Below are 17,556 nucleotides of genomic sequence, written 5' to 3' on the forward strand. Positions count from 1 at the left end.
CTTTTTCGTGTATTTTTAGAATTTTTAATACTTGTAATTTGTAGCATGACTGGGACAAAGTAAATTATAAACTGGATGTTCATTAGTATATTAGAAACATTACAAAAAAATAGCCATCTATCTAGAATACCAACCAAGAAAATCACACAACCCCCCTAGCGTTACTGACTGACTGACTGACAGACAGACAGACATATTGAGTTTCACATTAGCTTCGTTACTCACAGGAAAAATTCTGTAATAAAATAGTGCAACAATAATTATCAATTCATATTTTTGATGAAAAAAGTAAAGTAAATTGAAATACAATGAAGTTTTTACCCTGACTAAAAACAGAATATTTCTATCTATCCATAACCTTCAAACTCAAGGATCTTAAGGGAAAAGACAATTGACGGACATCCACAGTGATGAAAAACAAAATTCCCCCTTTTGTAGATTGAAATTATTAGTTGAAAATGTTAGATCCTGACAGTTTGAACCAACCAATCAAATTTTAATAAAAGTACCTAAAGTAGAATATATATATTTTTTAAAAACAATTTCCCTTTCGTCCTTAGTTTTATAGAAGCTAAAAATCTCAGTAACCGCTCAACTGAAAAAAAAGTTATATTTTCGGGGAAAAGAACTTCTTACAATGTCATTTTAAAGTTTTTTTAAAGGAGAAAAAAACTCTTTTTACTAATCAAACGGATTCCCTTCTAAACCCCATTATCTATAATACAAAGTAGAACGATTTCTGTCTGTCTGTCTGTAAAGAATGATCTCGCTAAAAACATAACTAAAACCATCTATCGGCGAAAAAATAATTTCGGTAATTAGCTGATTTTGAAATAGATTGAAAAGAAACAATTTTATGTGTCCCTAGAGGGCTCCAGGGGCGTAGCCGCTAGAAAAAATATTAAAAAATGATAATCTTAAGAAACATAAATTACAATAAATTAATTGACAAAACTTATTAAATTCAAAATGGTTAATTTAACAATTATCATATGCTTAATTAAATTCTAATATTTTTTACCAATTAAAACAGTGTTCCAACCCTCCTACTACTTTGTAGCCCTAAAATATTTCTAAAGTAAAACGATGGCTATATGTCTGTCCGAATGTCTGCCATAGCAAGGTTTTAGGCTATTTTCTTGGGAATTCAAATGGTGGGAGGGTCCAGGCACCCCATTTTCAAAAAACATATATTTCTTACACATTGTAGAAATAGTTCAAATAATTAATAACCAATTTACGTCTTCACATCTTCTTTTGAAAAAAAGTGTTTTTGTAATGTGAAATAAAAAGCGTTTAATTCTTATAGAAAAGTAACAGGATGTCTATATTTCTCTGTGTCTGTCTGTGTGTATGTCTTTATGTCTGTCTGTTTGTCTGTCTGTGTGTCTTTCTGTTTGTTTGTGTGTATGTCTTCATTTCTGTCTGTTTGTCTGTCTGTGTGTCTGTCTGTTTGTCTGTCTGTATGCCGGTGTGTATGTCTGTATGTCTGTATGTGCGTCTGTCTGTGTGTCTGTCTGTGTGTCTATCTGTGGGTCTGTCTGTGGGTCTGTCTGTGTTTCTGTCTGTGTGTCTGTCTATGTGTCTGTCTGTGTGTCTGTATGTGTGTCTGTATGTGTGTCTATCTGTGGGTCTGTCTGTGTTTCTGTCTGTGTGTCTGTCTATGTGTCTGTCTGTGTGTCTGTATGTGTGTCTGTATGTGTGTCTATCTGTGTGTCTGTAAGTGTGTCTGTCTGTTTGTCTGTGTGTATGTCTTTATGTCTGTCTGTTTGTTTGTCTGTGTGTCTGTCTATGTATCTGTCTGTGTGTCTGTCTGTGTGTCTGTCTGTTGGTCCGTATGTATGTCTGTCTGCGTGTCTGTCTCTGTGTCTGTCTGTCTGCATTAAGAGATCATAGGTCCGGAGAGGGTTTATCAATTAAGATATCATGAAAGCGAAATTGATAATTGATAAATGTTTAATTATTGAACATCAATTCTTTGTAGTTTTATTTGAACCTATTTGGCTTAATTTTCAAAAGTAAACTTTTTTATAAACATAAATTGTCAGTTTGTCAATATCGAAAAGCTTTTTTTTAATTTAAGCATACAAAATAGAGAGATCAACCAAACAATAGTTTAAAAGTTTTTTTTTTATGAAAAGTCTAAAATTATAAAAAATCTATCATAAAATGGAGAAATTAATCGGTTCAGTGGTTAGTGAAATATTATTGAACAAACAAAAAAGCTTTTTTACTGCAAGTAAAATACATCTAAAAACTATGCTTTTCTTGTTTATTGATTGATTTCAAAATCTAATATAAAAAAGAATATAATCTCATTAAATTCAAAGTCACTTAAAAAAATCCTTGATTTAAACCCTGACTTTATGTAAAATATATTTCTAGGTCCCTGAAGTTTAGAACCGGTTTATATCCGGTAGAAAATTTTATTTATGCAATATTTCATTCAATTTTGATGCATGTAGTCATCCTTGTTTTAACAGGTATTGTTGGTTAACATATTTAATTGGTATATAAATTATCCATAACAAAATAAGATAATTGTTAGTCAGTCAGTGCTAGATCTCTACAATGTTATGTGGTAAGCAATTCCTAGTGATGGAGGGATCTAAAGGGATAAGACAATGGCCGATAAATTTTTGTACATCCCCAATGATGATACACAAAATTATTCCGTCTGTAGATTACAATTCGTGGTTAAAACGTTTGGACACTCAACTTAATGAACTAACCTATCAACATTAATTTAATAAAAGTCCCCAAAGTTGTTAAGCACCCGAATAAGACAAATTGGTTATTAATCTTTGAGTACCAGTGTAATAAACAGCCAAATGTCCCCTCCCTCCCTGTCACAATGGACTGTAAAATATTTTCTCGTATTCATTCGAATCCGGTGGATAGGAACCGGTTCTTATCCATACGAAAAAAACTATGTCTAGCATCGTATTATATCCAGCTTTCTACGAATGTAAAAATGTACAATCAAAAGATTAAAACTAGTTTTTTAGCCCCGAGGAATGCCGTTTATAATACGATGAAAGAAATAACTATTGTTACCCTAAGTTTTGTATACACGCTCTCGTATGCGCTGGCTTGAAACTGTCGGTACTTTTATCAAAAGCTTCATTGTTTGGTTCAATTAAGCAGTGTAAAAACTTTATGGAAATAATTTTATCTATAAAATGGATAATTTTTCATCACCTTTTTAAAGGTTGTTCATAAAAACCAATCGCTCACACTTTAAACTTGGAGATAGACCCCATAATGTACTTTAAAAACTTGTGGATGGCTAAATTAGGAGATGTCCATGTTGGCATCCAAAATTAACGACCATTTTCCCCCTGTTATAACATCCACATTTATCATATATCCATTGTCTAGGCGCCCTGATAGAAAAGGCGAGGAACACGTCAACCCTCTTCACCTTAAACGTGCTGCTGATATTCTTCACCCTGTACTCCATGGCCATCCCCCTGCCGGTTACCAAGCATCTTTATTCTCACGTTGCTAATAGCTTAGGTAAGACTAGTGACGTCCAAGCTTTTTATTTCGAGGGAGTAAAATGAGGGGTTTCAAAGGTTTTACTCCGCTCTTGGGGTCTATGACGCGTACCTAACATTGCGAAGGTCTGTATTCGAAGAGGTAGGGAAGGCATAAAAATTGTTCTAAAAACCCCAAGACTTAAATTGTCCTTAAAACCTCAAGACTTAAATTGTCCTAAAAACCCCAAGACTTAAATTGTCCTAAAAACCCCAAGACTTAAATTGTCCTAAAAACCCCAAGACTTAAATTGTCCTAAAAACCCCAAGACTTAAATTGTCCTAAAAACCCCAAGACTTAAATTGTCCTAAAAACCCCAAGACTTAAATTGTCCTAAAAACCCCAAGACTTAAATTGTCCTAAAAACCCCAAGACTTAAATTGTCCTAAAAACCCCAAGACTTAAATTGTCCTAAAAACCTCAAGACTTAAATTGTCCTAAAAACCCCAAGACTTAAATTGTCCTAAAAACCCCAAGACTTAAATTGTCCTAAAAACCACAAGACTTAAATTGTCCTAAAAACCCCAAGACTTAAATTGTCCTAAAAACCACAAGACTTAAATTGTCCTAAAAACCCCAAGACTTAAATTGTCCTAAAAACCACAAGACTTAAATTGTCCTAAAAACCTCAAGACTTAAATGAAAAAATTCAAATAGCCATTAACAATCCCTCGACCTATGTGAAGTAGAACTAATTCGAAATCTTAAGCTATAGACAATAATTTCTATAATAGGGTTATATAAATTTGATTGTAAGATCCATAAGTATCGAACATTAATATCTTATTTAACAAGAGTTTAATCTTAAACCAACAGACGGAATAAATGATTTATTAAGTAGATGCTTATTCTTAATTAAAATAAAGGAACTGTGTGTGTCTGTTTGTACCGTGGGATCTCGATAACCGCTGAGCCGATATTGCTTTTCTTTACAATGTAGCTTCTCATAGGCCCTAGGAAGGTTTATAACTATTTCGGGGATGGTTGCCACCATCGTCCCAGGAGAAATCGCTACAAAAAGTTGGTTATAAAAAGAGAACTTATTAATTAATTTAAAACATCTATCTTTAAAAGCTGTTTAAAAAATCAAATTATATTACAGCGACAAATTAAAAAATTAGATATTCAAAAATGTATTGACCAATCCAAATATTATTTAGGATTTTTGTTTGGTAACATTCCCCACTTTCTGTTCCAAAGCTATCAACTTAGTGAACCCTCATCAAGGAAATTTACATACAACTTAACAGGCAGTTTCCCTCAAAGTAGCTTGTCGAGCATTGAACACCCCCCCCCCTCCCCCCCAATTAATTAAATAATTATATTCGCAATTAATTAATCATGATCACTATAGGTATAGACCTATGATTTTTAGCCCCCCCCCCCCATAGAATTGGCGCCTCCCGCAAGGCTTTGCTCGCTAGGCACTTCTAGGGAAAGCTCCACTTAATATATAAAATTAGGAGAAAAAATTCTTAACATGCTCTTCCTGTTATTTCAACCATGTAGTTTTGGTTTGGTGTTAAATAGAAAGATTTTTAAAATTTTTTGCGATTTTTAATTTTTATTATTTGATTGTTTTTTTTTTATAAAATATACAGAAAAGGTTACATTTTTAGTCATTAAATAAGCGAGGAGTAGGTTGCGCTAAAAATCTGTGAAGGTTGTGAGTTTTAAGTTAAAAACAGTAGTAGAACGATAAAAAGTTTATGTTAACTTGAAAAATTTTTTTTGTCTATAGTTCTTTTCAATAAGAAATACACATATTTAGTGAATGTTTCCGTTCTACTACTATTTTTAAGCCTTAAAACTCACACCTTTACGGATTTTTAGCGCAACCTACTCCTCACTTTGTAAGTAAAATCTTCTAAAATATATTGAAAAAATCATCTAACAATGTATGTTATTAATATCTTTCTGATTTTTGTTAAAGCATAAAACTTAATTTAAGAATAAATAAAAATATAAAAATGTTGTTTCATTTTAAAGGGAAAAGTTAAATGTATGTACTTAAAAAATAGAATGACCATCATAAACCATTTGCTGGCCCTGATCTCAATGCAGCTTTACACTGGAGGTATTTTATCAGGTATACTTTGTTTTATCTAGTGGCTAAAAGATTATTTTAAAAAAAACAAAGGTGGATTCTTAAAAAATCAAGCATAACTGAATCGGCTATGGGAGCCAGATAAACAAATTTTATTTTGTATGAATTTAAACATAAGTACTCTAAATTCATAGAATGTTTATAAACATTTTATTTTAAAGATTTTATCTATTTTTTGTAGATTTCTTATCTAATTTTGGAGGATTTTTTACAAAACAAAAATTGGGTGATCTGGCTACAAGAGCGGATCAGTGAACCTAAAGAATCCATCTCAGTTAACTAAGGAAGATTTGCACATATAAGACAATGCAGAAAAAAATACTATTGATCTAAAAAATCATTATAAAAACAAGAATTTTTCTTAAGAAATAGACATAAAACATTGACTATTTAGCTGTTTTTGTGATCTCAAATAACAATTCTATTCTTTTTTTTGTTTAGTCGTATGGCCCACCCTGTTCCTTGTTTACCCGGATTTTCCTCGGATATTTAAGCCACTTCACATCTGTATTGGATTTACCCAGGTAATAGAAATATAATTATAGAGTATTTTTATATTATGGGGGACAATAACCTATTTAACGACCACAAAATAGATAATATTGGCTCCATAACTCAAGGATATAGAGTTGGGACTATGGATCTAAAATTCATTCTTTTGGTTTTCTTGAACTTGGGGTAGTAGAAATTAAGCAACTTTTCCTATTTTGTCTTTTTATTTCAGTATTAGCGTAGAATGCCGCTAAATAGTTACTCTTTTAGCAGAAAAGGCTTACAAATTTATAAAAACAATTCATTGACACCCTTACAGATCGGGTTTTTTCAATCTCATTTTTTTTGTAGGTAAGATGGAGAGCTGTAACTTCATGACTTTTTAACTTTAGTAATTATACGTCGGCAAGAGTTGATTTTATTAGGATATCTGGTCTGTGTTGGTCGTGGTGTCTGGTCAAAGTCGGTTGGGTAGCAAAAAAAATTAGAAAAAATTCTAAATAAATCTTAATTTCTACATTATGACCTTCTGACAATGACCTTCTGAGAAAAGTGGTGTCATGACCATTTGACCGCTCCCTGACCGACTTTATGACCGATTTTTGTCCGGCTTTTACTACAGACATATATCATGAATATCGTGGCTTCTATTACAGCTAGAGACCTATAAATTTTTTTGGAAAATCCTTGAGCAATAATAAACAGATAAAAATATTAATTTGCGCCGCCAACCGCCGTTTTACCGCCGTAACCGCCGAAAATTGCGGTTTCCGTTATTTGCCTATTTTCGGCGATGATCAGAAAAAGTAATTTTTTGTTATGAAAAATAAAAGTTCGTCCTAAAATTTGGTCATCCTAGCTGCAAAATTAGCCGCTCTACAGCTGTTTTAAAATTTAGCGGCTGGCCGCTAAAAAGCGGCTAAGGAGCGGTCTGACCGCTATGACTAGAAAAAGTAATTTTCTCTAAAAATACACATAAACCACCAAAAAAAAATTTTACGTCTTTATCTGTACCAGGAGCCGAGATAGAGGTGGGGGGGCTCTTGGAGCCCCCCACCTGATCTATTAAGGTGGGAATAGGGGCCCGATCTGTAAGGGTTAGTTATATTCTCAACCAACCTATAATATAAAGTAGTAAGCTCTTTTTTGTCTGTAGCAAAGGATCTCACCAACCACTTTACTTAGATGGTTCTCCTTTACAGTTAAGCTTCTTTTAGGTCCAGTGAAGTATTAAAACTATTTTGGGGAGTGTATCTTCACCCTCCCAATAAAAGATGACTCCATCCAAAGATTCGATATTTCTTCTTTTTAAACTCAAATTTTAAAGGCATGATTGACTTTTCTCGCTCCCACATTAGGTGCCCCTAGAGGCTTCTAGGGGGCATACCTGCAAGAATGTTAAAATTTAGGCTGATCTTTTGCTGTTCTGTTGTCTGTTGCTGACAATGTTAGCTCTGATGGCTGTCAGGCTGATGCTCAGATGGAAACCTATGATTTTTCTCAGCTATGATCAAGAAGAAATCAGGCAAAATTTATTTTTAAGGATAGGTTGTTTCAATCATACAAAAATCTTTTAATATATGGCACTTTTCTAACCCATTATAGCATTTGTCTATTGTGTTTGTAATAATTTCAATATGTTTTATTTAAATAATTTAAGTAACATCTATTGGTTTTTGTAGGCTTTAATACATTTTCCCGTATCGCTCAGAAACCGATTAATATCTGCTGGTTAAGAACCAGTTCTTAGCCATACAAAAAATTATATCTAGCATCATATTATATCCAGTTTTCTAAAAATATAAAATTGCAAATCATACATTTCATACATTATTTTTATATAAATGTGCACATTTATTCTATGATTATGCGCATATATGCTTCCTAAATATACTATTTTAAATTGATTTAATTATCATATAATTAGAAAGTATCTGGTGCCCAGCATATTTCTAGCAGCTGTAGCTATCTCAGTGGTCACTAATTTGTCTTGTCAATCACTCTGCAATGGCAGGTAATTTCATTTTTTTCATTTTGAGTAAAGTAGATGGTTTTAAGTTATTTCTCAGCTCTTTGCTCCCTGACCAGTTGTACCTAGATAGAATTCTTTGATGGTATGGGCAAAACCCTAATATAAAACATAGTAATGTTATTTGTCTGTTTGTTAAAATCTTTAAGACCATAGAAAATATTGATTTCTACCTTTCAGGGGAGCTTTAAATAGGTCCTTTTTGGTTTTAGGCTATATTTATACCTTCTTCCCCCCTTATATAGAGCCACAAGTATTTTAACATAAAATTTAGGAAAGTTGAATAGATATTCTTCTTGTATAAATTGATATTTCTAAATAGGATTTACTACTTTGGAGCCACTTATATGCTGTATGATGAGTTTGTTGAATTTGAAACCCTTGGATTTGACTTTAACTGTACAGCACCAGCTGTTATCAATGTTATTCTTTTCCTGACATTGATACTTTACATTGCAGGTATATATTATTATGAAACTGTTTGAAAACACTTATTTAAAGACCAAATTATTAACTTGTTCAAAAAGGGAAAGAGTAAGGTATTTCTATGTTTACTTATAGAATAACTGATACATCATCATAGGGCTTTCATCACAATGTTGTAAATATCTTTATTTGCTTAAATAAAATAATAGTTTAGGGTTAATTTTAAGAATAATATAAAAATTTTACCCTTGATATTGCTCTTAGGTTTTCAAATGATTTTTAAAATGGCAATTATTAAGAGGGATATAATCTGGAGTATTCAAATGCCAAAGCAGTAGAATCATAATAAAATTTTTGTGTTAACCTTTATGTAATATTGTTAAAGTGCAAGATAATACGTTACATGCCATATTATGATGGCTTTCTGACACTATTAATTTTGATATTTTCTGTATCACTTTGAACCCAATTAATATCTTGTGGATTAGAACCAATTGTCAGCCATACTGAAAAAATATGTCTAGCATCATAATATATTCAGTTTTCTACAAATATAAAAATTTACAATCATAAGATTAGAACCAGTTTTTTGAGCCATGTCTTCAGCATCTTAAGGCTAAAATTACTCGTTTAAATCTTACAATTGTACATCTTATATCTGCAGAAAGCTATTTATAATACAGTGTGAGAAATAACCATTATTATATTTGAGGAAACCTACTGACTGACAAGAGCTGGATGAACGTGACATGTGGATCAAGCAACAGGATATCACCCCACTACTTATCTAAACCTGCAAAAGGTGATGTTAAATATACTTCAATTTGGGCTAGGACTAACTTTACCTAACTAAATAAACCTCAACTAATTAAATTTAATCTTTCCTAGCTATTGAACAGTGGCAGCAGCGGGTCAGTTCCAACTAAGCATCAAATTGAAACCTATTATAACAACACACTATTTTAATTATCTGTTGTATTAAGTATTATAAATACCATAAAGAAAAATAAATTTGCTAAAATTTTAAATGTTACAGTTTTCTTTGAAATAATTCTTTTTTTGTGTTCAGTTTTAAAAATACCTCTATTTTGTATGTTCCCTTTAAAATATGAATATTAATTTCAGAAAAATATAAAGGAACAATAGTCCGTAAAATTGTGAACAATCTTCCAGTCAACTGTGCTTATTAAGTCTAACTGTTCTTAATGTTGAGCAAACGCATAGTATGATTAAAAGCATACTTATAAACAGTTTGACCTAACAAGTGCATTTGACTAGAAGCTTGCTTACTACTTGCGGATTATTGCATAGGCTACTATTCCCTTTATTTTAGGTTCCTCCCTCCAAGAGAATTCTAAAATGGTGTTGTTTGGATTTGTGACCTGCTTTCTATTCTCTTTGAAAACCCTCAGCTATCTCATGCTTAGTGACAAGGTATATAGAGCTGGATAGTTAGATAGGTATCTATATAGCTAGATAATTGGATAGCCAATTTTATAACAGAAATTTAAAGATAGATAGATAAAGTAAAAAGATACAAATATAATCAAATTGATTCTAGCTCGATAAATTGATAGCTAGTTAGATAATGGTAATCTAAATTTCTAAGAATAGAAATAATAAATTATGTATACTTATAAGATATATGAATGTCTAAAGAAATCATAGATTAGGTGGATAAATGAATATATCATGTCTTTTAGTTTTTAAACCAACTGATGGTTTCTTAAATCTAAAACATGAAACACTGTAAATATAAAAATAAAACAAATGAAACAAGGATGAAAACATCAATATGTAACGAAGCTCAAAAATTATGAATGGATATCGGGAAAAACTACTTCAAAGCAGTGTCATACAATAAACATCAATATTGATAAAATATGGAAATCAGGAAACCTTAAAAATAACGCAACCTTAAAAATCACGAAAATTTACAAATCTAGGAATCGATCTAACACCGCAATTAATAGACAAATCTTAATGAAACTTGATAAAAATATAAAGAATATGAGCATATTCAATCCCTGATAATTTTAACCGCAAATCTTGAATAGGAATCGAGAAAACCATAGAAAACGTGAAAATCTAGGAATCGATATAGCACCCCAATTAATAAAAAAAAATCGTATTTAAACTTAAGGAAAATATGTAGAATGTAAATTTAAGCAATCCCTGAAAATTTCAGCCCATTATCTTAAAAAGGAGTTGAGAAAATCACAAAAAACATGAAAATCTAGGAATCTAATTAACACCCCAAATAACAGACAGATGGACAAAAAGTGTATAGATTAGATGGGCATATGATATAAGAATCTTCACTAAAAATGTCAGCTGTCTATCTTTTATAGGAGCCGAAAAAATCACTTTACCCCACTTTGTCTCAGACGGACAGACGGACGGACATTTCGAATTATAGAATAGCTTCGCTACTTAAAACTTGTTGATCACCTTATGTTATGCAATATAACTTTTAAAATTATTAATAGGAATTGAGAAAAAATTATGGAAACCTATTGGCTCAAATGTTTACAATCAATTCAAGGTAACAGAATACATCCTTTTATTAAAGTAACAGGATCTCTGTCTGTCTATCTATTTGTTTTTACCAAAGGATTTCGCTAACCGCTGAACAGAGTAGCTTCTCATAGGTCCAATTATAACTATTTTTGGGAGGGTAGCAACACCCTCCCAAGAGAAATCGCCCCAAACCCAAAACTTGTTTTCTTTTTAAATCGAAAATAAAAAGTTAGGTTATCGAAATCAACTCCCCAATCCTAAAGTTCCCCTAGAGGCCTCTAGGGGTCGTAGCCGGTAGTCCTTTTATTAAAGTAAGAGTATAGCTTGGTGTCTGTCTTCTTAAAGATTCCTCGATTAATTAGGTTTTCAAAAATACATTGAAAGAAGATTGTTTTTTTTTTTGGAATTATGAACCCCTAACAACCCCCAGAAAAAGATTTTCTTTCATCTTTCGTAATTATGATAAACACAACTACCCTATTTATTGAAGAATAAAATTGTTGATTAACAAGGTAGACAACATCCATAAAAGCGAAGCACTGAAACGATAGGACAAACGGACATTAACACTTGTATAGTGTCAGAACTGAATAAGCATAATATATATGTATAAGAGTCAAAGCAAAATTGTAAGTTAATTTGTTGAAAAACTGCTTGATTCAGGATAATGTTTATGGACATACTTACATTTTTAGGACTTGATTATAGAGTTGCTTCGCTTATTACATTATGCTTTGTTGTCCCAGGAATCAATATACCAAAAATCAGATCAATCGGATGATTAGATCACAAAAAATTAGTTGTTAAAAAAGTTAAAAAATCAACATGTTTAAAATGAACGTACGGACATTTTGGTGATGATTATAGAGTTGCTACGCTTTCTAAATCGTACCTAACTATTAAAGGAATCACCATGCAAAATTTGAAATCGATAGGACAATTCTAACATGCCTAAATTAACGAAAAAAGCTATCCGTTACGGACGTACGGACGTACGGACGGACCGACCCTAATTATAGAAAAGCTTCGCTTTTAAAAAGTTTAGACACTACTTGTATGGAACAAACCAATTAAAAACCAATAAAAAAAACCAAAGTTTTGAACCATGAATGAGAGATCATGCTTATGAAACTTTGGGTACCAGTGTAATTAAAAGTCCAGTGTCCCCTCTCTCCCTGTTGACAAAGCTGAGCACAAATAATGTTAATTCTAAAAATCATAAAAATTTTTATTTGTCTCATCTTTCTTTATCTTATTATATAATCTATAATACAAAGTAGAATGATGTCTGTCCGTCTGTATGTCCGTCCGTCTGTCCGTCAGTCCCTTAAGATCTCGGTAACCACTGAACCGATCGGATTATACTCTTTAGGGAATATACCTACTGGTCCTGTGGTGGTTTTAGGCTATTTTTGGGGGTTGGGACACCCCCAACCCCCCCCCCAATTTATTCGCGAAAATTTGGGATCCATTCGCATTTTTTTCGGCTGGGTAGGTAATAGAAGATTTAAGTATACCTCTTGCGGCAAAGCACCTAAAGGCTAGGGGCGAAGCCGCTAGTATTATATAAAGATTTAGGGCTATTTTGTTCCCCGGTTTAAGTCTTAGGGTGGTTGCAAGCAATTTTTTTAGCCCCTTTCTGCATCTAGATGATACGGGAGTAGTAAGATTTATTTGTCTGTAGCTTAAGAACTGATTGAAGTTCTTCATTTTAAGAAAGCTTCTTTTTGGCCCCTACAAAGTTTTAGGCTAAGTAATTCATAATCTAATTTTGGGTGTAAGCTATTATACTACTTTGCTTACTCATTCTAATACATATAACTCCTTGATGCCAAGAGCGCAGCTGCTAGTTTTAGAAAAACTATTTGTTTCAATTCCCCTTCCACCAAAGTAAATTTCGCATATCTATTTAGGTTTATGTACAATGTTCTGCCCTGGTATTGGATGTTGCACCATAAAAAGTTCCGCAGCTATGCTCAGGCAAGTGTTCTTGTTGTAATTAGCGTAGAAAATTACACATAGACCGACGAACCAAGTAAGTTATAAAGTAGATGCTCATTGGTCAGCAAAATCTTCTCACAAATTGATTAGCTTTGACATTTACAGTTTAAAAACAGATAATAGTTATTTTAAATTGTCTGTAATACGATGCTATAGATGATCTTTAAAAATGGCTGAAAACAGGTTCTAGTCCAGAGGATATTAATCAGTTTTGAAGCCATACTGGAAATTTATTTAGAGAAAGATAAAGATTTGGCTGTTGGATGTATTTTCCAGAGAATTTTGGCCAACATGGGTCCAGGTAATCAATATATAATCTCGTGGATGTTGCACCAGATTTTCATGTACTTTGATAATTGATAAAGAATGCTCGAAGCTGGCTAAAAATACCATATCCCCTTCCCTCCCAATGGATGAACTGATCAATAAATGAGGTCAATATAAGCAACCTAAATTGACGACAAAATTTCCCCTGACAGAATATCCACATATTTTATATCCGATGTCCAGGTAGAGAATGTAACAAGGATGTGAACGTCCAATAGTGATAGGAATTTGATATAAGTTGTTTGTCTTATCTGTAAATTGCTACTGCACCCCTAGAATTAATGGGGTCTATTTTCAAAAAAAAAAGGTTTGGATAGAGGAGCCCCAACCATCCCAAGAATTGAATTTAAACCAAGAAGAGAACAGCCATAAAAGCCTTTCTTTTTTTCTTACTTTTATTGCAAGGTTTCGAACCTTTAGTCTACAGATACACAAATTTAACATTGAATGAGCTTTTAGCTGGCTACATTAAAAAATTTGTTAGGGCTCAGCAGCCGCTCATCATGGTGAAATTTTGTTAAAAAGTAGGATTGCTATTGCCATATTTGAGTCAGGTTTAGACTTCTAGCTGATTTTTAATATTTTAAAAGGTTCATTTTGCTTAGGCTTACACGCGGCTGTCGCGCGGCTGCCGATCCCCTGAAAATCCAAACACATCCATTTGTGAACATTTAAATTAAAAGCAAGTACTACAGACCGATACACAACCAGATAGACATGACACTTGTAGAGTAGAACCGCTACTAAAAATATTTTTTTTATTCAGGATTATGCTAACCGTCTGTACTACAGAAATGTTGATTGGACTGCTTATTAAGATGGATGACTATACAGTAGCTACGCTCTTAATTATTTGATGTGTCGTATTCTATTTCATTATATATTGTATATATATATATTTTTTTGTTCAAGTCTCTACGATACATATCTATGTTGTGTTGAAGTCTCTATGGAACCTATCTATGTTGCGTTGGAGTCTCTGCGCTACAATTTTTTTTCTTTCTGATTTCTCTTGAGAGGGTGGTGGTACCCTCCCCCAAAAATAGTTATAAACCTTCCCGGGACTTATGATAAGCTACCCTGTTAAGGAGAACCCAATCGGTTCAGCGGTTAGCGAGATCCTTCGCTACAAACAAACAAACAAACAGGCAGACATCGTTCTACTTTGTATTATAGTTATTTGTGTGTATTGTATTATGTATTAGTAATGGGCTGTAGAATAGCCTTAAATCATTCAATGACCTTTGTGAGGGTTACCCAAAAAAAAGAAAAACTCAATCGGTTCTGGGGTTAGCGAGATATTAATGGAAAATAAATTATGATCTCGCCATCAACTTAATCGATTGAGCTCTCCATTTGTAGAAAGGTCTTTGGATAGGTCTAAGTTATTTTATTTATAAATCTAAGTATTTAGATAATTTTTAACCCCACAACCCCTCACCTTAATTCAAAGACCCTATGCTAGGAGCATAAGTATTATAACAAAGATTACAAAATCCATAAGAAGCAAAGCACAATAAATCATAAACGGACAAAATCAGTTATAGAGCACAATATTCATAAAGTCAAGGAAAATCACGAAACCTTTAAAAAATAAGGTTTATGTCCTTTGAAGCATGGGCGAAAGACAGACGGACAAAAGAATGTATAGATTTGAGACGCATATTTCATAGAAATCTTAACTAAAACAAGGATGACAACATCCATAAAAGCGAAGCACTGAAACGGTAGGACAAACGGACGTTAACACTTGTATAGTTTCAGAACTGAATAATCATAATATAAATGTATAAGAGTCAAAGCAAAATTGTGAGTAAATTTGTTAAAAAACTGCTTGATACAGGATAATGTTTATGGACATACTTACATTTTTAGGACTTGATGATAAAGTTGCTTCGCTTATTACATTATACTTTGTTGTCCCAGAAATCAATATACCAAAAATCAGATCAATCGGATAATTAGATTACATAAAAATTTGATGTTAAAAAAGTAAAAAAATCAACATGTTTAAAATGGACGTACGGACATTTTGGTAATGATTATAGAGTTGCTACGCTTTCTAAATCGTACCTAACTGCTAAAGGAATCACCATGCAAAATTTGAAATTCTAACATGCCTAAATTAACTAAAAAAGCTATCCGTTACGGACGGACGGACGGACCGACCCTAATTATAGAAAAGCTTCGCTTTTAAAAACAGCTGCTTATCTTTAATGGCAGCCGAGAAAATCACATTTCCCCTATAACGTTACTGACTGACAGACAAATTAAATTATAGAGTAGCTTCGATACTACAAGCAAGACTGACCTGATTATAAAGATTATCAAAATTTTCATGATCAGTATTTGAAAATTCACCAGCTGAATACCTATAATGATAACAGGATAATTTAGGGTCCAATTCTGTACAATTTGATTTACTAGCGGCTACGCCCCTAGAGGCCTCTACGGGCACTTAAGGAGGGGGAATACGATAACCCATTTTTTTATTTGGATTTAAACAGAAAAGAAAAAAAATTGTAATATGATGTTATACATGATTTTTCAGTATGGCTGAGACCCGGTTTTAATCCAACGGATATTAATCGGTTTCAAAGCCATACTGGAAAACAAATTGTAAATTTTTGTCAACTTTAAGAAGCAGTATTTTAGTGCTTTTTTACATTTGTGTAAATTGTCATATTCAGCTATTTGCTGACTATACCAGCCAAAATTATCCCTTTTCATAAAGAACCTTAAAAAGCTATTCTTAAATGGCCCCACAATTTTTCAATCTTTTACTTGGTAGTCATATATGTTGTCATCCTTGTTTTGTGAGTGTTTATAAAGTTGTAATATGATGAAATAGTTATTGAAATAAATGTATATTTTCTAATTGGTCTACTAAATTATCCTTGTATAAAAGTAACAGGATGTCTTTGTCTGTACTGAAAGATATCGCAATTCGCTGAACCGATATCATTCTCCTTTAAAATGTAGCTTCTAATGTGTCTTTGGAAGGTTTATAACTATTCCTGGGGAGGGTAACATCACCCTCCAAAGAAAATTCACCACCCAAAAAAAAAAATAGTTTTCCTTTTCTTTTTAAAACTAATGGGAAAACCATTCCCCCCTCCCCTACATAAAGTGTCTCTAGAGGCCTCTAGGAGCGTAGCGGCTAGAATATTTATGAATAACTAACCAAGAACAGTTAAGTCTACAAGAAGCGCAGCTTGAAGCAAAATTTACCTATTTTTGTGTTGAGATGTTGGGTGTCTGAACTTTGAACTATTATCCGTATTTTCATATGGATGAAAAAGAATAATCGTGTACAAAACATTTATGGCCTCCTCGGGTTTTATATTATCCTAAAAAAAACAAGAATTACAACAACCATAAGTAGCAAAGCACAACATAATCATGGAATGGACAAACGGACAAAGTAATCAGATGCTTAATTCTTAAAGATAATAGAAAGAGAGAACATGCAAAAAAAATCCAATAAATCATGAAATTTTAAAAAAAGAAAATTTATGTCTTTTGAAGCTTGACCGACAAACAGACGGATAAAACAATGTACAGATTAGATGCGTAAAGGAATCTTGACAAAAATTTCAACTTCAATAGCAGCCGAGAAAATTATATTTCTCCTCATAGCGTTACGTACTGACTGACTGACTGATGGACGGACAGAAAAAGTGAATTTTAGAGTAGATTGACTTCTATAAATTTTACAGTCTATAAAATGGGGCGTGGGGATATACACAAATCTTTACAACACTGAAAAGCTGCTCTCAAAATAAAATAAAAATATGGAAGAAAGTTACCTTCTCTTGTCCTCTCTAGTTACTAGGAGAAGTTACTAGATTCTAGGGGCGATTCACTAGTATATAATAACCTGAATATATTGAAGAACTTGCGGCTGTATGGCAGGTGTTCCGTATTTTTCACTCAGGTACAATATTGACAGAGCAGTAGTCACAGATCTAGATAGAGATGAGTATATGATATGACAGGTGTTCCATATTTTATACTGAGGTACAATATTGACAGAGCAGTAGTCACAGATCTAGATAGAGAGGAGTATATGTTATGGCAGGTGTTCCATATTTTATACTTTGGTACAATATTG

At 32.7% G+C, this 17,556-nt stretch overlaps 2 protein-coding genes and 1 long non-coding RNA gene across 3 annotated transcripts in view; 2 read left to right on the top strand and 1 right to left on the bottom strand.

Annotated features, from left to right (window-relative positions):
• The window catches only part of LOC145330886 (uncharacterized), a 31,294-nt gene that overhangs the window by 5,701 nt on the left and 8,037 nt on the right, over positions 1-17,556 (bottom strand). The window contains exons 6-8 of the mRNA XM_080175556.1: positions 17,323-17,410; positions 16,674-16,792; positions 15,754-15,814 (exon numbers count right to left, since the gene is read on the bottom strand). Coding sequence (XP_080031682.1) covers positions 15,754-15,814; positions 16,674-16,792; positions 17,323-17,410 — 268 coding nt within the window. The remainder of the gene's footprint in view (positions 1-15,753; positions 15,815-16,673; positions 16,793-17,322; positions 17,411-17,556) is intronic.
• LOC145330020 (uncharacterized) lies at positions 5,499-7,746 on the top strand. Its single transcript, XR_013883210.1, has 3 exons — positions 5,499-5,629; positions 6,089-6,171; positions 7,549-7,746. It is a non-coding gene; the product is annotated as an uncharacterized LOC145330020 (long non-coding RNA).
• LOC145330332 (uncharacterized) lies at positions 8,067-10,046 on the top strand. The gene is made up of 4 exons (XM_080174966.1): positions 8,067-8,153; positions 8,491-8,627; positions 9,307-9,396; positions 9,928-10,046. Exons 2-4 carry the CDS (start codon positions 8,516-8,518, stop codon positions 10,044-10,046), a joined length of 321 nt encoding a protein of 106 aa, XP_080031092.1. The 5' UTR covers positions 8,067-8,153; positions 8,491-8,515.

This window comes from Acartia tonsa, chromosome 10 (genome assembly GCF_053477335.1).
Source record: "Acartia tonsa isolate MP-2025a chromosome 10, ASM5347733v1, whole genome shotgun sequence".
In the NCBI taxonomy this organism is placed as follows: Eukaryota; Metazoa; Arthropoda; class Copepoda; order Calanoida; family Acartiidae; genus Acartia; species Acartia tonsa.

Bases quoted from the DNA above. Each gene is read 5' to 3' on its own strand.
- LOC145330332 (XM_080174966.1), top strand. From the start codon at position 8,516: ATGCTGTATGATGAGTTTGTTGAATTTGAAACCCTTGGATTTGACTTT. The intron at 8,628-9,306 runs GTATATATTATT...ATTATATTTGAG, and splicing joins ATTGATACTTTACATTGCAG to GAAACCTACTGACTGACAAG. The intron at 9,397-9,927 runs GTGATGTTAAAT...CCTTTATTTTAG, and splicing joins CTTATCTAAACCTGCAAAAG to GTTCCTCCCTCCAAGAGAAT.